Below are 18,226 nucleotides of genomic sequence, written 5' to 3'. Positions count from 1 at the left end.
TGAAGTTTTATCGTATTAATTAGGCAGTGTCTGTATCACTTATATACCTACCTAATATCTGTAAATATCTAACTTAGGCATTTAGGCAGACAGGTAGATAGGCAGATAGGCAGGCAAGCAGGCAGGCAGGTAGGTTCATATAAATTAATTGCCTACCTATAGTATGTAGGTAAGTTACTAGGTAAGTTATTAGGTAGGTAGGTAGGTAGATAAACTCATCCTACATAACTACCTACTATCGTCCTCCATACAAAGTACTTACTATTACTACTACAGTAAACCTTGGCCATAACGATTCGGTAGACAACGATATTTTTGTATAACGATATAATTTTGGGAACATTGCAATTTTGTATGGGAAATAACGATATTTTAACCTTAGCGATATATCGTTAATTTTTTGACCGCCACCACCAAGATCGTTATGGACCATGTGTAAAAAACCGTTTATTTTGATAAAATTTTGGTGGAATAAGTGGAATTTTGCGTTTGGTAGCCAATTGGACTGCCCTTTTTTCAGGTAAATCTAATCACCGCCACGATATCTAATCGCCGAAAAATTGGCTTACTGCATAATATCTATTGTACAATATTTTTCATAAAATAGTAAGTACCTTTTCCAATAAAATGGCAGTAAAGGTACAACGGCATTACACGGACCATGACAGTGGGTCCATTTCTACATAACGATATCTCTCTATAACGAATTAAGGGTGGTGTTTTTTCCATATCGTTATGGCCAAGGTTTACTGTAACTACTAACTAGGTAATCCGTAGGATACTAAAGTCCCTCCCTCCGTAACCTACATACCTACCTAGCTAGGTACCTAGGCTACGTACTCACAGTACAATAGGTCCCTAATAGATATAATGTAAATGTAAATGTAAATGTAAATGTAAATGTAAATGTAAATGTAAATGTAAATGTAAATGTAAATGTAAATGTAAACCATGGAAGCAATACAATAATGCTCTGGGTATATAAACACACACACACCCACCCTGAATATGTCCTCCTCGTACTTCATGACCCCCTACGTAGCTACATACTGTACCTAGGTATGTAAGTAAGTAGGCAAGTGACCCCCTGTGTATGTCGTGTTGCTGCTTATGCTGCTATATACCATGGATTACAGGTAATGTACCTATCTACGTAGTAGGTACCTACTTACGCGGTTGTGGTTGTCTCCGCTGCCTTGGGCTTTTCTTCTGGCTTTTCCTCCGGCTGGACCTCAGTCTCGTTCTTTTCCTTGGGCTTATCCTCTAGTTGGACCTCAGCCTTGCCCTTGTCTTTGTTCTTGTCCTTATTCTCGTCTTCATCCTTGTTCTTATTCTCACCCTCACCCTCACCCTTATCCTTCTTCTCGTCCTTCTCATCTTCATCCTCGTCCTCATCTTCATCCATATGCTCAATAAGAGCATCGCTATTCTTCCTAATCTTATCCTTCCTCGCTTCCGGGCTCTCGCTGCCCGCTTTCAGCTGGACGTATTTCCGCGGGCTGGAGGGGCTCGATGAGCCGCTCTCGTCCGCCGACCCTACACCGTCTAGCATGCTCTCGCCGAAGCTATCTTGCGTGAGCGGCCTCCTGTCGTATCCCTCACTTGATCGGTGTAGTACATCGGACATCTGTATCTTCTCGGCTCTGGAGAATCCTGGCGAGGAGAGTGTGGGGCTGCTGAGTGGTGTGAGGTTCTTCTCGCTGATCGAGTCCGTGTTTCCGAATCTCAAAGATCTGCGGTTACCACCACCAAATCCCCACCCGCCGCCACCTCCGCCGGAACTGCTGCTCGCGCGACCCCATCCTTGCTTCCGTTTCTCGCCTGCCCATTGGGCCCAGCTGCCGATGTATGCGCCGGCCCTCGTTCCCACCGAGGGTCCCGCGTGTTGTGATTTCGGCGAGTCTACGCCAGATGCTGTAGATTCGCTCTTCTCTGCCGCTGCCGCCTCTGCCGTTTCCTCAGCACGCTTCCTTTGCGCTTCTCGCAGTGTTTCCATATCAGCATATAACCTGCTGAAAATAGTGCTGGCTTTGTCGCGTCCCGCTGCTAAATTCCTTCCCAGCACCTCCCGCCCCACTGCGAATCTTTCGTCGAGATGTAGGTCCTGTACCTGTTGCTGGATCCGACGTTGGACGTCATCGATCGAAAGCCCCCCCGCACAAGGGTGTTTGGGCTCAACGATGTCGAACAGATGCGAATCCGTATTAGAATCCCAAATGCGATAATTCTCGGTTCTCATCCAGTATTCCACAAAATCATTACTAAAATCAGTCGATGGATCTCCTTCGATATGCGGGAGTGTTGCCTTGGGGTTATGGGCATTCTTGGCGAGATAGTTGTGATATTTTACGGATGAGATGAGAGATTGTATGTACTCTTCAAACTGAAGTCGAATAAACTCCTCGCTGCCACGATACCCCATTGTCTTAGGACGACCCGGATTTGACTCGTCCCACGTGTCATTCACTTCCTGCGTGACGAAGTCAATCCATCTCCTATCAGAATGGGAGAGTACTAATGCAGTGCGAAGCGAGGTGGATGTGATGTTAACCGTGTTCTCGTCTAGATTGATTAGAATATCGCTATAACGATCCCTTTGCTGTAAGAGTAACGAGTTTGTGCTGCCAACTATATAGGATTTCGTGCCGAAATCTGCCAGAACGTCCAATTGCTGAAGGGGCGTGTATGGCCCGAACAAAGCTCCCTTTATACTTGGTCAATATACGTATTTTCAACGTGAATCGTAAGCAACTCACCTTCCCAAATATCTGCAAGGGCAATCCCATGTATGCCAGCAATGAGTTTCGATCACTAGTTCTCAAACTCGTCGGCCGGGTGAGATTCTTCTCGTAGTTATTCAGCTCAGGCCCGGCGCAATCCTGGAGATTCCTCAGAAGACCGGGTATTAAAGAGATGAGCGAGAACTGCATCATGCATAAACGTTCGCACCGCGAGCCGAAGAAAAGCATCTGTTTCATGCATGTAAGCTCATGAATCAAAACGGATATCACTGCAGACTGCTCACCTTGGGCTGCAAGAGACAGCATTTCAGGAGCACCAGGGTCTGCCAACGGAACTCTCTCACGAGTTCTCGGAGGCTCATGCCCAGGTACTGGTCCTTGTCTGTCTCCTCATTCATCTGACCGCGCGCCTTTTCCTCGGCAAGGCTCTCTTGAAATCGCCGCAGAATCTCGGTGTCGCCGAACTCGCGCTGCGCGAACCATGCGCTAGTGACAACAGATAGTCGTTCCCTTAGCATACCAAAGGTCTGAGGGCTATCCGCTATAACCACCACAGCTTTCTGCACCGTTGAACGCGTCACATCGGAGGGTCGAACGAGTAGTTGCGAGGCATCCAACTGTCGTGTGCACGATATGCCAAAGAGCGAGGTCGCGGGGGTATCGTCCGTGCCGGGGCGTAGAAGGGTGAAATAGGAGAAATCCTCTGTAGATCTGTATACGTCAAAGGACCCGGGTTAGTGGTAGACATGCATGCGCGGTACTAAGACATAACTCACGCATGGGCCCCATCACTTAAAGCCATGAAGGGGAGCAACGTCCAGTCATAGTCGGCTGCTGGATCCTGCCCTTCCGCCGCGCCGAACCACCTCTCAACCTCGGGGCCCCTGTGGTGGTGGAAGTCCACCACTGTCACCAGAGGGATAAATCCGGCCTTGTTATTATTTGGGCTGTCCTTATTACTCGAGCTTTCCTTATTGCTACTTGAGCTTTCCTTATTGCTACTTGAGCTTTCCTGATTGCTACTCGAGTTTTCTTGGTTGCTACTCGAGCTTTCTTGGTTGTTACTCGAGCTATCCTTATTATTACTCGAGCCATCCTCCACAACGCTGCTGCCCAAGCTCGGGGTAGCCATGATGCCGGTTTCCGCGCTCGAATATGCGTAAGAGTATCGGCGGAGCTATGTGCACACGTAAAAAACTCGAAAGGGTGTATCGTCGAGGGGCGAGACCACGTAGAGGCAGGTCTCAGGTAAAATGACAAACTAGCAGCAACAGGGTGTCTTTTCCAGCTATCAGTAATAGGCAGGTCCCAAAAGCGGCTTATCCAAAGCGACTCAATTTTCTAACTATTTGGTATAAAGACATGAGCCGGCCGAAGCGAAGAGGAAAGTCGGACAGAACGGTCAAAGGCGGTGAGTTGATGGCACATAGAAATCACCGTGGAGACGTGTGGAGGGTAGGTAATTAGGCACACTAGCCAAGGAGCTTGGAGATATTTTGATAGCAATAAGAGATCCTTAATAATAGGTACGGTTGACATGAAGGCCTCGAAAGGACGAAGCTCTCAACTAGATAGGTAATAATGGCTAGAATTTCGAAATCCAAGTCGGGCCAGACTAACTACCTAGCAGTAGTAGGGATAGCTACCTAGAAGGTATGTATGATAATGTCACCAATATACCGGTGCTGGTCGAGGAGTAAGCGTAATCCAGGGATCTCACGGTAGCTCCCATCGACAACAGGAGAAAGCGCGTAGTATTGTATGTACTTTGGGAAGAATAATAATGGATAGGAAAGGGAGACAGAGTGATGGTAGAGCTCGATTTATGTCACACAAGTGCCATTGGTGAAGTAATATACATGATCATCAATGCCTCCTTACGGGCATTGAGATGTTATGATTTAACGGGTCAAGGAGGTGGTTTATGTTTGTTCAAAAATAGAAAAGAGAAAAAAGGTATAATTAGTAGAAATAATGTTTTCTTTTCTTTTCTTTCTTTCTTTCTTTCTTTCTTTTTCGTTTCTTTTCTTTTCTTCTGCCAACAGACAGTTGGATTGGTTGTTTTGTTTTTTGATTTTTATGTAGTTTGATTCGTTCTGTTTTCTGTTTTTGTACTATGTAAATTTGACATGCAACTGGTAGGTTAGTTAACTAAATGGAGAAATTTCGAAGAAAGATTGGATAATATTTCGTTGATCCGTTTTCCATTTAAGCTGTTTTAAGCCAATCATTTTTCAGCGATGTTACCCTAATAAAGGTCCCCAACAGCCCACTGCGACAGCTACAACTTTCTTTAGCGACTCAGCGAACCCAGCAGCCCAGCGAACCCTCTCAGCTCCCCCTACCCACTCATTATGGATCCATGGATATATGTATCTTATAACTATCCTATATCATGATTATCATCATCCCATCTTCATTTACAGTTAACAAAGTATGACAATTAGTACCAACAAAGAATCCATGAATCTTTTCTTTTTTAACTATCATCTTAATCAGATATGTATCTTTAGCTATGCCTATCTGTTACATAACTAATTTCATACCTATGTACCTATGCATCTACATATCTTTGGTGTGGCCATACTATGTATGTTATGCCAGCTGTCTTGCATTGCATAAACGACCTCCTCAACTTATCATACATACATAATACCGAGATACCTTACCTTTAACCTACCTACCTACCTACCTACATAGCCATTTCCCTCATCGCAACCCTCTTATTTCTTTATCAGCGCTAACTATCTCCAGACCTCTCTATCTCGTTTCTCCTGCTACATTGAAGGTGCTCAACGAAATATGCCACACTGTTGTTACATATCTACCTCAATGCATCATCGGCCGGCAATTTTTCATCTTCGTGGGGTCTCCTTTTCCTTTTGCTTTTCTTGGCTCCTACATACGTCCCCAGAATCCCAGATAGCCCCCCAGCCCAAGGGTATACCAGGTAACTAAGGTATGCACCTATGTAGGTAAGTAGGTAGGAATGCAAAAAATCCCGACAACCTGCACAGTCCCTCATCAGAGGTACTAATGTATGTATTATACCTACATATACATATACATATACATATCAATCTACCCGTGCGAATTAAGATGAACCGATCACCGTCTTTGGACTGCACGTGGGATCGGGGAAATTCTATCTCGTAATGGAAGGTGATTTCGGGGTCGGCTGAACGCGAAAAGCCAAGAAAAGCGATCCTCTCTGCCTCCTTACTTTATTTGCCATTACACGTTATAGGTAGAAGAGTCTGAACAGATAGATACTATACCCATCTACCTGTAAACTAGGTAGTAAGTAGAAATGGGAGTATCGTGTGCAGAGAGTACATTAGGATGTAGGTTATGCATAGGTAGCTTGCTTGCTTAGCCTTGCTATCTATTTACCCTAGGTAGGTATCTTATAGGTATGTAGCTAGGATTACATCATGGTTTTTGTTCATCCCACTCACCAAAACGAACACCTGCACGGCGCCCGTTTCATTAGTTGGGGACATACATATAAGCGAATCTACTCAGTCCCTACAATCCCCGCTCTCTCGCATCGACAAACATGGAAACCTCTCGGAAACACAGGTACCTAGGAAGCCTTAGCAAACAAGTCACTGTCACATCATTCTAGCCATGCATGAGCCTAGATTAGTAGCCACTCGGAACTAAGAAAAAAAATTTGTTGGTATCTCTCAATTACTACTTTTCATGAGCAGTCGGACATGCTAGCTTTTCGCAAAAGAGTTTGAATAAAGTATTCATTCCTCGCATTTGCTTATCCCAACTAAAATTAGATGCCCTATTTCCAAGCGTTCAAGCCTGCCCATGGGTCGTTGTTGCTTTGTGCCGGCCGAGCACCAGCATTATGCGAGGGGGCGCCTTGAGGGCTTCCGTATGGGTAGTCTTGCCCTTGCGGTGAGTAGTGGATAGTCTGCTGCGGACCCAAAGGCGGCGGTCCGGGCGGCGGTGGTGGCGGGACGAAACCCGGAGGCATGTACTGCTGTTGTTGCGGTGCTGCTACTGCCTGCGGATTTCCATAAGTACTGTATTGATTTGCTGTGAAGGATGTCTGCGTAGGTGGGGGCGAAGCAGGATTTCTACTACCAACACCAAGTCCAAAGGTAGCCTGGTTTGGCGGTGGTGAGGCTGGGCCAGGGTTTCGACCCCAGCTACTAGGGTTATACGCAGCTTGCCCGTACTGTTGATTAGCTTGTTGTGGGTTCGGAGTAAAGGATGGCTGCGACGTAGATGTGTATGTCGTGCCCGGTGGTGGGCTAGAATAGCCGGGGTAGTTGGCTTGATTTGGCGGCGGAGAAGTTGGCATTTGATATTGAGTGGCCATGCCGGTCTGGGGATAACGTGGCGTGCTCGTAAAGGAGAGTGGTGTCGGCACAGGCCTTGCCGCACCCGCCTTCGGTGGTGGTGATATACTAGAATCCATGGACATGCGTTCCATTAAACCACGAAGTCTTTCTCGCTCAGTTTCGGCTTGCGTGCTCTTGTTCGCAGCTATTTCTTGCTCGATCTGGCCAAGTAGCTGGGCACCTTCTGATCTCCTATTGTTGACAAAAGTCTCAACGTTTTTCTCGAGGCTATCAACCGTTTCCTTCATCTCATTGTACCAGTTCTTTGCGCTTTGCAAGCCTGATTCCAAATCGAGGAACTCCTGATATGCCCTCTTATATTTGTTCACCACCGAATTCTTTTGTCGTTGTATGGCCTCATACTTGCTGCGCTCCGAGCGTACACGCTTGTCCTGGAAGAGATGATTGATCGATGCCTGTAGTTCCCTCATCAGTGAGGATTGCTTATGATTTGCCTGCAAGATTCGGTTCTGGTGTGGACGGAATTTCTCCAGCTCGGACTGGAATAGTTCTTTCTCAAAGTTCGGTATCGATTTCTTGTTCAGAATCAAAATTTGTGATATGTCATCAGTGAGAACCTAGTTCTTGTTAGCCGCCAAATATCAAATGCTGAGTATGTTGCGCTCACCTTCTCCTTGAGATCCTTCAGTACTTGCTTTCGTTCCCTCTTTACCAGATTTAGTCTCTTGAGAATGTCCTCAACTCTAGCTATCTGCTCCGCAACACTCGGGCTGTCGTCTTCGAAATCAGCATCTAACAGATTCGGCTCGCCACCTGCTGGACTTGACACATTACTGGATTTCGCTTTCACTTTGTTGACGGCCGTTTGGAAAAGCAAATCGACTTCACCGGTCTGTGCGGCCCTCCGCATCTCTTCAAAGTCTACTTCATTTTGTCGGAACTTGGTGTAGAGCTGAGAGTCGCTCTTTGCTGCTTCATCCAAAGCATCCCGGTAATCTCGAATGTTTCCTCTCAAGGTGGTAGTTAACCGTGAGCTAGGCTGCTGTGTCCACTCGCCCTCATACTTCGATCTCATCTTCTCACAGACACTTTCTTCCATATCGAGCTGCTTCGTACACTTATCCAGGTTATTCACAACTGCATCTTTGTCTATGCGTAGCGTATCGAAGATTGAAATCGGATTTTCATGTCCTGCAACATCGTCGCACCAAGTTTGGAAATCCTTGTCTGGATGAATATCTTGGTCGACACCACCTTTGAGAACCTTCAGGGCGCCCGGTAATTTGAGATAGTCCAAGCTTGTAGCCAGCTCACTATCGGCCAAGTCAACTCGCTCGGTCTCTGCACGCACCAATTTCGCCTTCTCCTCGTCGTATAAGCTCGCCGATTCGGTAACTGTAAATGGGACGATTCTCGCAAATAGATCAGGACCGGTTATGCGTTGGACATCCTGGCCAGCATAGAGTTCGTTTACCGGGATTGGCTTTGCCGCAGGCAGTTTCGGTACAGGAACTAAACTCGCCTCCGCCGGAATTGTTTGGTGGTAGATGTAGTCGTTGTCTTTTATCAACTCCTTCAGCTTTTCTTGGATAGTAGTCAGATTCCGTTTTGTAATCTCAGCCAATGAAGGTCCCGTGTCAGCACTCAGATTTGAGCTAGGTGGCATGGTACTAGGGAAGTTATTGGCTATCTTGTTAGCTTCTTTCGCCTGGACTTCAGCTGATGTGAGTCTTGCGACAGCCACGCCATATGAGTTTGCATCTTCGTCGGCAAGGGCTTGGTAATATTGGGCATTTGAAGCCATCAGATTGGCTTTGATCTGGATAAGGGTCAGTTTCCACGCACTTTTGTATTAGATGAGATCTTAAGTCACTTACCTGGGCAAAGAGAAGCCAGACCTTCTCGAAGATGGCCTTGTTGACATTGTCCTGCACACCTTCAAGTGCTTGCTGGTATAAATAGGCAGCCTGACTGGATAACTTCGCTAGTAGGCCTACCTTCTTCTGATCGGCAACCTGCTTTTCAAGAAATATTTCTTGTGCCTGTGCAAGCATAATCTGAATCAAGGTTTTCACGGTGTCTCGACTGAGATCAGATGACGGCGCATGCAAGAAGTTCTCATTTATGTATGTGAACATGCCAGCAGAGGCCTGGAAGGAGTGGTAAGCAGTCTTGAGGCCAGACTCTTCGGAACGGGTTTGATTGGCAGCATGGCAGGACAGGACGGCGGATATGTTGAAAATAATGGAAGCCTTCTCAAACGCAAGCGAGTATTGGGCCGTAGACTTGTGAGTGAAGGCATCAAACCTGAGGACCATGTGTTAGTATACCAATAACAGCTAACCTCATCCGCAACATGGATCAACCATACCAAGTAAAGGATATCTTGATGTGCTGCTCATCGACTGGAAAACGCAGATCTAATAATTCGAGCTGGCCGTAATATCTATATAGCAAGTCCCTTCCAGCAGTACTATCTTTCCCGGCACCCCTCATATCCTGTCGCAAACGGTTAAGTGTTGCGCATTCCTCTGAATACCGTTCGGGGTCATCTCCGTACGTATCCCTGATAAAGGTCTTTAGCGGGGTAATCCAGTCGATCTCGTTGGTAGCCTTTAAAGGCACCGAAATCATCGGCGTTTGTGTCATGGTGGATTGTAGTTCGTAATTGGAAACGTATGCACAGGACTTCTCTTCTTCTTTTCTTATTTGAAACTACCACAGTCCGTTTCCCTTAGGGACAGGTGGTATCGAGGGATTTCGTATCACGGCGTGCATATAGTTTGAGGATAGTGTGAGGTCGAGATTCCTTAATGGTGTGCTGGCGACGACGGCTCTATGGCGATTTATCTGGACACCTGTCTGGCAGATTGGGTGCCAAGTTTGACGCAAGAAAGTAGTTTCAGATCAGTTTACCTGAAGCTCTTTCGTAGTAGGAGTCGATGGATCTACCAACATGCTGTCGCCGAAAAGGAAGAGAAGAAAGGGGAAAAGGGAAGGGAAGGGAAGCAAATGCAAGCCCAATAGATACTGATTCAAGATTGGATGAGTTGGTCGGACAAGGCGGGAAGTGCAGCCTAATAGTCCGGCTTACGATGAACCTGAATGGCAAAAGAACAGGTAAAGACAAATAATACAGAAGCATTAACCAAGTTCTCCGTTATTCAGTCAACGATGATAATATGGCACATGAGTGAAGTAACACGCGGCGCGTCTGTAAATGCAGGGCCAATGCAGTTCAGTTAAGATGGATGCATGAAGGGTGGTCGTGGACATGCGAACGAAAGTGCAAGAAGTTGAAATGCTTTAAGATCTAGGTGTGTAGTTCTTGCCTACCTAACGCTAGTAACCAAGCACTTAGCAGCCATGTACCTAGTAGCCGCCGAGTTGATCTTAAAGCTAAGGCTAAGCTACATGTATCTATGGTGGGGTTTAAGTCATTGGTACCTAGAACTACTACATACATCTCCGCCGGGATAGCCTAGGTTTCACGAACATTGAATTTGATAGGTACATGTAGGTGCTTACATCAACGTACCACATGGTATTCTATACAATGCACACATGCAATTAGAATGTAACTGATGTTTAATGTAACATGGATGAGTGGGGAGATGCTTACATACCCGGAATAAACTTGAATGAACACATACAGATTTCAAATACATGCTCTGCTCTGCTCTGCTCTGCTCTTTCCTCAGTGCTGTCGTTTATACATAACTATATCGGATGTAATATTAGATAATAATCCCTACTCGAGATGCGCTTCCCGATTCTTGGAACCAAAGGAACCCTTGCTTTGGAAACATTACTCGTCAGTGCCCTATTTGACGTTACCTACCCGGTAACCACATAGTACAAGGTGTGTATTGTCCATGTTGATGTGTTACGTAGCGCTTAACATTGACCCAGATTCCCCGATGCCCAAATTCAATTCAATAACTTGAAAGCTCTAATTAACTACCCCTCCTCTATAAAGATCTCTATCAATATCAAAATCGAAAATCCATCGCATTCATCGCGATAGTGTAGTGACTGCGTGAGCACCCTTTTTGTTTATGCAGGTGACGAGGCCATCGGACCAGGGCAGAAAACCCCCTCTATCGTACGTCATTGGCTACAGTTGACATGCCTCCTCGACCCGGCTTGAGATGTGATTGGTGCTTATGGCGGCTAGCGTTGAAGGAGGTAAGGGATATTGGCGCCTAGCGGGCCGCTACTGCGACCCCAACTCAACTTTAAGGCTTGCTCCCCCTCCTCGCGGCTCATCCAACCGAGACCACTTCTGCGACCTTCTGTCAGATCAATTCCTTACATGATCATGCTTCGCGCCTACGTCGTACATACCAACCTACATACATACATACATACATATCACCCAACTACCTATCTCTAACCTAGTATCTATATACCTCCATACAAAGTGCGTACACGGCGATATATCTCGTGGCATTTAAGCTTGGAAGAGACCCCCTGAACTGTCTGAATGTTGAAGTCCTCAGTCTATTCCAGATGTCAGTCACTGCTTGTACGTGGTACCCATAGAATGCATATAGGCACATAATTCATCATGCATCTTTGAATTGAGAAGAGTGGCCTCACACTATTTAACATTTGCTTGCTGACCCTATTAGTACTATACATCTCAGAATACGTAAGACATCGATGTTGGACGTTGAGGCGCGCAAAGCTGCTCTCGTCAGTGACTCGATTCCCGTTTAGGATATTCGAACACTACCAACCTGTCCACAACATCCCCCACACAATCACAATCTCTATGCCTAGTAGCGTATCCCCCTTGGGAGTATGATATATATTATTAGGGAGTGTGATCATATGACGCCTAGTTGTCCAGAGCAGGACATAGCGATCCTTGACTAGATGTCATCCTTGGAGCCGCACATCCTGAACCAGAGCCAGACTATTTCTTAGTCTTTTTGTCGGATTTCTTCTCGGAATCTTGCTCTTCTGGCTTTTGATGGGCCGGGTTATTTGTTAAGTTATGCCACAAAGACTTTAGAAACCCTTCATTTCTATGCGTTTCCGGGTCGTCGTTTTTCGTGGCTTCCTTACCACTAGCACTATAAATTGCCAGTGAGCTATGTCCCCGTGTGAAGTTATAGGAATGATCGCTTACCCTGGTACATTCACGTTCATGATCCGCTTAGCCGATTTGTCGCCCATCTCATCTGCCAACATTTCCAAAATCATTCTCTGGTTGGAGGAGAGATACTTCGGCATCGAGACTCGGAATTCCACTTTCAAGTCTCCCGTAGCGCTGCGTCGAGCACCCAGTTTCTTCATACCTAGTCCGGATAGTGTAATCTTGTCACCTGTGTTCGTGCCTGTCCCAACCTTCACTTCGACTTCCCCGTCCAACGTAGGAATATTCACTGAGCCGCCCAGAATTGCCGTGGTCAACGGGATGGCTGCTGTGTAGAGAATATCCGATCCCGCCCGTCTAAATTTAGTATCAGGGGCGACTCGCACAAAAACGTAGAGATCTCCTCGAGCTGTCCTGGGACTCGATCCTACGCTACCACCAGTAACGGGGGCATCGCCCCGCCCATCTATCCGTAACCTCATCCCATCTTCGATACCGGCCGGGATATCTACGGTAATGGTATCGCGCTCTCGGACCGCACCACTGCCCGCGCATGATCGACAGTCTGAACCTTTGGGAGCTACCTTTCCAGTGCCGCCACAAGTGCCACAAGAGGATGCCATCTGGAAACCACCTGTCATAAAGTGTACTTCTGTGCCCGTGCCGCCACAGTTATGACACTTTGTTTGCTTAGTGCCCGGCTTCAAACCACTTCCGGAACAGGGTTCACATTTCACGAGTGGGTGTATTGTGATAGACTTGTGCGTCCCTTTTGCTGCCTCCATGAATGATATGCTCGTTTGTACCTCGATGTTTTCACCAACCAGGATCTCCTGCGCACCACTAGAGCGACCTGATCCGCCAAAAGGACCTCGTCCGCCGGCAAATGCAGAAAATAGATCATCGAAGTTGAAGTTGGCACCAAATCCTCCTTGAGCGCCAAAGCCTGAGAAGGGATGTCCTGCGCCACCGAACGGATCGCCGCCTCCTGGTTGAGGTCCACCACCTTGGTTAAAGGCGGCGGCTCCGAACTGATCATACTGCTCCTTCTTACTCGGGTCGGACAAGATCTCGTACGCCGATTGGATCTCACCAAACTTATCTTTCGCTGATGGATCCTTGTTTGTATCTGGGTGGAATTTCTTGGCTAATCCATAGTAGGCTTTTTTAATTTCAGCTGCTGAAGCAGATTTACCCACTCCAAGGGCTTGATACGGATCCTTCATTGCTAGGGCATTGGGGGTGGCATGAAAGAACTGCATTGTAAATTAGTTAGCGGAAGCCTTAGGTAGGTAGGTTCAAGACTTGAGAACATACCCTTTTAGACAAAGCAGCTTGGTACAATGGCTGTGCTCCTTGGTGACTTGGTCTCTTGGAAAGCGAACATATTGTGCTACTTTGGGCGCGCCTTCGTAAATTTTGTCGTAACCTCTGTCTTCTGTATATCTGGGCAGGCGATAGTATGCGCGATGGTATCGCTGCCTTTGTGAATAGAGTAGAATTCATCTTGAAAGCTCCTAATCACACGTAAATTCCAACTAGACTTTTGCAATTCGTCATTATATGCGACTAATAGTGATACATATGGGGGGGCAACAGAAGAGAAAAAAAAAATGTTGAATATAGAATGTGGGAGTTTGTCGCAATGACGCTCCAAACTTTTTTTTTCTTAATTTTTGCACTAAAAGACCCGACGCCGCGGGAAGATTCTCGATTTTCAAACCCCCACTCATTGAAGCTTACTTAACAGTGTTAACACAGGTACAAGCTCATTGGGCCCACATAAGCGACCATTCACAAATTGAACCACAATCATTACTACCACCCTCTAACCTAATTTGGTTAGTGCATAGAATAGACAATTATATAAGCGAGCTCCACATACGTGTACTACTAGTAGTAGTACATAGGTACCTACCTAGCCTACCTACATTCAACAGCTTCTTCACATTTCAACATTGAAAGTTCAACTTGACGACCACGCCGCTGAAATTTTTGTGAATAACAACCAATCGTTATAACGAATCCCAGCATAATGTCCAATACTGATTTGCGTTGCTCTCTTGCCAATTTATAACACTTTCGCAGCCATGGCATTGAGTGATACTCTATTACCCTCTCTATTCCAATCCCTTTCCAGAATAGTACTACCCTCGATAGCATATCTCGGGGGTCACAAATCTGTTGTCTTTCGTCTGCCATCTTCGTTAAGCTGAGTGGCATTGTTGTTGACTCTGTCATCCTTGCCCTCATCCTTGCCCTCATCCTCGAGGCGTTCAAAAGTTGCAAGGGATATGTCAACTGCATCATGGCCTAGCCGTCTTGTACCCGCTGCCATTGCCCGCTGCCCGAACCGACTGCCAATAGTTTGGACCGTGTGAAGTACTGCTGGCCTATTATGGACCTTCCTGCTCCCGCAGAACGAGAACAGGCTCGAGTCCAGAAAAGCTCTAAGCAGCGGGCTCAGTACAGGCAATGACGCACAAATGGTAGCTAGGCCAACCTCGAGGCTAATCAACCAAATAGGGTCAACTAGCGTAACTGCGGTACCAAGTCAGCATGGAATCATATCAGTGTCTTTGGGACAATTGACTAGAAGATCTGGCACTTCTTACTGGTGAAATCTAGGTCTGTTCTTACTTCAGCACGAATATAAGGCAACATTCGGACTAAACTTGTAATAGTCGCACCCAGGCCAAACGAAAAGACCGAGGCCAGAGCAACACGTTGGCTATGAGGTAATTGAAGGTTCCATATTTCGTAAATGGGTAGACAAATAATCGCAACATCAGTGACGACGTTTGGGAACCCATTTGCAAAGAAGAAAGTATAGCTGGAAATGCAGTGGCCTGTCGTCATGAATGGGTCGAATACCTTATGGATTGGGTCGCATTGGAAGATTATCACAAGGCTAACAGAGAGCCACCACGCCATTGTAATGGCACCTAGGGTCATACTTCCAATATTCATGAGATGGGTTGGGAAAATACGCCGGTACATGAACAAGATGCTCAGCTTGACCATTGATATGGCAGTCACATATACAAGTTGGCCGGCGAAATAAAGCTAACAGAAAGGAGGCTAATTAGTCTGTCGATTCTCCATATCTACCTATACATGAGTGTGATCAGACTCACCTTTTGGTCTATGACAAGCCTATTGCGATCAATGGCTAAATTCACAATGATAGGCCTACCAAGCCCCCCAATCTCAACAAATAGAACCATGCCAATGTACAGCCCCCATTGCAATACCTAGGCATTGCAAATTGTCAGCATCTTGAGCGGACTAGGATACTAAATATTGAATCTTTTTGCTTATTGGTTAGGTACCTACTTACGAATGAGGAGAGGATCAACCAGTCGTCCAGACTCATGCTCAACCGACGATGGACCTTCACCCATATACGAAGGCCAACTATTATACTCACAATTACATGAAGCAGCGTTGCGAGAGCGATAACTTTGGGGCCTTTGTTGATTTCATGCTCTGTCTGTGGAATCGACTCCATATCTGTCTATCTGTGTCAGCCTTAGACAGCTATCGTATGCGTGGCATATCTACTAACCACTAGGTAGACAGCTAATTTTCTAAGTACCCAAGAATGCAATTGAATATTGCTAGATGAGGCTATAGGGATTAACAGGCAATCCCATGACACGGACGATGTAGAAGACCTTTCACCTCTTTTAAAGGCGGGAGAGAATTATATGTTAGGTACAGCCAGCCTTCTTCGCGTTACATTGGTTCTATGCAGATTAACGCACCCCTATTCTTAGATATTAACCCTCTTCCTCAGCTACCTGTGTATATCCATACCTCATGCAGATCCAACGAAGGCTATGGGTAGTAGTCTGTAACATAAGCACATAATTCAGGTCGTACAATTGCTTTCTTACATGATATGCGCATCATAGACTACGCACATGAGCCAATGGCAATGAGTTTCGCCAGGTATATATTTATATATATGCAGGCTACCTTATAGCAATCCCCATCATCTTTACTTCTATGAGTTCTCACAGTGGAAGAAGAGCACGACGAGCCCGCATTAAGTCCAAGCCTATCAAACTGGTTTCTTCTAAATACATACCTATAGTGGCAAAGCGTTCCACACTTCTAAGCACCCTCCAAAGAAACGAGGTCCAGGCCGACAGAAAACGGGCTCGGGGGGACTCGCTCTATTATGCTACTTGAGCTCGGTAGGCTTTACACTTGATTAAATCGAGGACTTCTTTCTTCATACCCTCGGTTGGGGACATGCTGGCGATGGAGATGCAAGGCTGAGTATCGCCCTTATGAATATGGTGATTGGCCTTTGCTACTCCTGCAGTCAGTCATCCCATGCCACACATGCTGAATGTACCGAGGATTCCGGATATTAATTGAATTGTTTTCTTAGTCACCCAGCGCCTTACTAATGTCAAGCATATCTGGTAGTGGCAATGGTGAAGATCCTGCTAGCAATATTAACTGATATTCTGATGGCTAGGGGAATTGGATACCTATTTGGCCTCAATATCCCATGCGTGTGAGTGTGTAGGTGAAGAAGGTTGTCACGTGGGAAGAAAGTGGGATAACTTAATGCCATGTGCTGAAATAGCGTCACTTTTTCAGTTGGTTAATAAATTGGTTAAATTGGCCGTAAAACGTAAATTACCTTATCGAGCCCGTGGCTTATCGTGCTGCGTGCAGTGCCGTGCACGCTACCGATGTGCCTAGACATGCAAATGTAGGTACCTGGAAAGGTGACACTTTAATGAGAAACACGCCCTAATATGTATGATTTTGACCTATAGAGAAAGGCCCTATGATACAATGACCACCTTCGTAAAGTCGACCCATATTCATTATAATCATTGTCGGTCTTTGTTCCTCCGTGATCGAGTTCCCACCCAGCGCTAAAACTCCAGGATATATGCAAGAAAAAATGTGTCAAGGTAAATGGGAGCCCATGAATGTGCAACGACTAAAAGTCGAGTCTCGCGATGTAAAGGGTATTTGTAACAATGTAAATCGATATGATTCAGACGCCGAAATGATTTGATTTTAGGAGGGTATATAATTTTCATGGCAACGGAGAGGAGTGTGGTAGATTTTTGTTTCTTCTGATCTTGACGATACCGGGGTTTCTGACCTTGTGCACGAAGTCGACAATGACATCGTTTTCTTGTACACCAAGCGCATTGAAATGTTTTCGGACTACTTTCGTGAGCTCTTCTTGACTCTGGCGTCGGTATTCTTGTTTTCGTGCCATGGTAGGCGAGCGTAGACCGATGCCTGGTCGCGAGAGCACCCAGTGATGGTAGGGATTGGCAAAAGCGGTCGGAGTTTGGAGGAGGTATTTGCGACGGTAGTCGTGCAGTACTTCTCGATCGAAAGATTGCCAGTGCAACTGCAAGGGTTAGTTTTCTCAATTCTGCTTAAAATTTAAAGTGAATGGCAGAATTGGACCTACTCCTGGTGCATGGCTCGGTTGTGACGTTGGTGCTGCTGTGGTTGACGAGCCACCGTTCGTAGCCGTCACATCCCGCAATTGTGTGCCAGTAGAACTAGCAACGCGACGAAGTTTTCCGTTCGATTGGTGGTGGTTTGTACCATGACCATTTCGATCTTTGACGCTTGCAGTTTCCGACTTGGAGTCGTCGTGATTCGCTTTCGACTTGGCTGGTGGCATTGGAAAGGTTGTTGGATCAAAGAGAGGTAGAACGCAATGGGATCAATATGGTCGAATTCAGAAGTACCATTCCTAGAGTCGCAAATGCGAACGTGCGAAATATATTATGGTAAAGGCGGGCTAATTTTAGAGTGCAAACCGGAACAAATTCTAAAGAGTATTCAGTATATGTGCTTAAGGGTGTGGGAGTCATGAAGAGGAGTAGAAGGTAAGTAGGTAGAGAAGGCGACCAGAGGAAAAGATAGCCCACATTATTCCCAGGTACATCAACGATTGCTAACAATTTTTTTTTTATTAGGGATGTCATTTTCCTTCGCTGCTTCGCTACAAAGGCAAGCCACCAATGACGACAGTGGAGCCATATCGAGCCACTAGCCGAACA

General features: G+C 46.1%; 5 protein-coding genes across 5 annotated transcripts; all 5 read right to left on the bottom strand.

Moving 5' to 3' along the window:
• Window positions 1-1,117: 1,117 nt before the first annotated feature.
• Window positions 1,118-3,977, bottom strand: GGS25DRAFT_19944 (transport protein Avl9-domain-containing protein). The gene is made up of 4 exons (XM_049256781.1): window positions 3,518-3,977; window positions 3,026-3,452; window positions 2,757-2,969; window positions 1,118-2,704 (listed from the first exon to the last, which is right to left on the bottom strand). Exons 1-4 carry the CDS (start codon window positions 3,871-3,873, stop codon window positions 1,169-1,171), a joined length of 2,532 nt encoding a protein of 843 aa, XP_049121178.1. The 5' UTR covers window positions 3,874-3,977; the 3' UTR covers window positions 1,118-1,168.
• A 2,457-nt stretch (window positions 3,978-6,434) lies between these two features.
• Window positions 6,435-9,838, bottom strand: GGS25DRAFT_19896 (vacuolar protein-sorting protein BRO1). Its single transcript, XM_049256776.1, has 4 exons — window positions 9,435-9,838; window positions 8,941-9,370; window positions 7,731-8,882; window positions 6,435-7,680 (listed from the first exon to the last, which is right to left on the bottom strand). The coding sequence occupies exons 1-4, from the start codon at window positions 9,710-9,712 to the stop codon at window positions 6,538-6,540; spliced, it is 3,003 nt and encodes a 1,000-aa protein (XP_049121177.1). The 5' UTR covers window positions 9,713-9,838; the 3' UTR covers window positions 6,435-6,537.
• Window positions 9,839-11,984: 2,146 nt separating this feature from the next.
• GGS25DRAFT_516699 (uncharacterized protein) lies at window positions 11,985-13,673 on the bottom strand (the record flags this gene model as incomplete). The annotated part of the gene is made up of 3 exons (XM_049263249.1): window positions 11,985-12,144; window positions 12,201-13,423; window positions 13,485-13,673. The coding sequence occupies 3 exons, from the start codon at window positions 13,671-13,673 to the stop codon at window positions 11,985-11,987; spliced, it is 1,572 nt and encodes a 523-aa protein (XP_049121176.1).
• Window positions 13,674-14,083: 410 nt separating this feature from the next.
• GGS25DRAFT_19831 (uncharacterized protein) lies at window positions 14,084-16,099 on the bottom strand. Its single transcript, XM_049256773.1, has 5 exons — window positions 15,736-16,099; window positions 15,508-15,684; window positions 15,305-15,421; window positions 14,783-15,233; window positions 14,084-14,708 (listed from the first exon to the last, which is right to left on the bottom strand). The coding sequence occupies exons 2-5, from the start codon at window positions 15,676-15,678 to the stop codon at window positions 14,341-14,343; spliced, it is 1,107 nt and encodes a 368-aa protein (XP_049121175.1). The 5' UTR covers window positions 15,679-15,684; window positions 15,736-16,099; the 3' UTR covers window positions 14,084-14,340.
• Window positions 16,100-16,778: 679 nt separating this feature from the next.
• Window positions 16,779-18,113, bottom strand: GGS25DRAFT_469149 (uncharacterized protein). The gene is made up of 2 exons (XM_049259126.1): window positions 17,626-18,113; window positions 16,779-17,562 (listed from the first exon to the last, which is right to left on the bottom strand). The coding sequence occupies exons 1-2, from the start codon at window positions 17,842-17,844 to the stop codon at window positions 17,236-17,238; spliced, it is 546 nt and encodes a 181-aa protein (XP_049121174.1). The 5' UTR covers window positions 17,845-18,113; the 3' UTR covers window positions 16,779-17,235.
• Window positions 18,114-18,226: the final 113 nt, after the last annotated feature.

The sequence above is a fragment of the Hypoxylon fragiforme genome (assembly GCF_022984875.1).
Source record: "Hypoxylon fragiforme strain CBS 206.31 chromosome Unknown GGS25scaffold_1, whole genome shotgun sequence".
Taxonomy (NCBI): Eukaryota; Fungi; Ascomycota; class Sordariomycetes; order Xylariales; family Hypoxylaceae; genus Hypoxylon; species Hypoxylon fragiforme.
The sequence above is the reverse complement of the archived record's forward strand: the minus strand, read 5'-3'. Positions and strand labels throughout refer to the sequence as shown.

What these genes read in the sequence shown, in the direction of transcription:
- GGS25DRAFT_19831 (XM_049256773.1), bottom strand. Translation starts at nt 15,678, where the DNA reads ATGGAGTCGATTCCACAGACAGAGCATGAAATCAACAAAGGCCCCAAA. An exon ending in GGTTGATCCTCTCCTCATTC is followed by an intron (nt 15,422 to 15,507) that starts GTAAGTAGGTAC and finishes TGCAATGCCTAG; the next exon opens with GTATTGCAATGGGGGCTGTA. An exon ending in GGCTTGTCATAGACCAAAAG is followed by an intron (nt 15,234 to 15,304) that starts GTGAGTCTGATC and finishes CCTTTCTGTTAG; the next exon opens with CTTTATTTCGCCGGCCAACT.
- GGS25DRAFT_19944 (XM_049256781.1), bottom strand. Translation starts at nt 3,873, where the DNA reads ATGGCTACCCCGAGCTTGGGCAGCAGCGTTGTGGAGGATGGCTCGAGT. An exon ending in TTAAGTGATGGGGCCCATGC is followed by an intron (nt 3,453 to 3,517) that starts GTGAGTTATGTC and finishes TGACGTATACAG; the next exon opens with ATCTACAGAGGATTTCTCCT. An exon ending in CCTTGCAGATATTTGGGAAG is followed by an intron (nt 2,705 to 2,756) that starts GTGAGTTGCTTA and finishes CCAAGTATAAAG; the next exon opens with GGAGCTTTGTTCGGGCCATA.
- GGS25DRAFT_19896 (XM_049256776.1), bottom strand. Translation starts at nt 9,712, where the DNA reads ATGACACAAACGCCGATGATTTCGGTGCCTTTAAAGGCTACCAACGAG. An exon ending in TCTGGCTTCTCTTTGCCCAG is followed by an intron (nt 8,883 to 8,940) that starts GTAAGTGACTTA and finishes ACCCTTATCCAG; the next exon opens with ATCAAAGCCAATCTGATGGC. An exon ending in TGAAGGATCTCAAGGAGAAG is followed by an intron (nt 7,681 to 7,730) that starts GTGAGCGCAACA and finishes AACAAGAACTAG; the next exon opens with GTTCTCACTGATGACATATC.
- GGS25DRAFT_469149 (XM_049259126.1), bottom strand. Translation starts at nt 17,844, where the DNA reads ATGCCACCAGCCAAGTCGAAAGCGAATCACGACGACTCCAAGTCGGAA. An exon ending in AACCGAGCCATGCACCAGGA is followed by an intron (nt 17,563 to 17,625) that starts GTAGGTCCAATT and finishes TAACCCTTGCAG; the next exon opens with TTGCACTGGCAATCTTTCGA.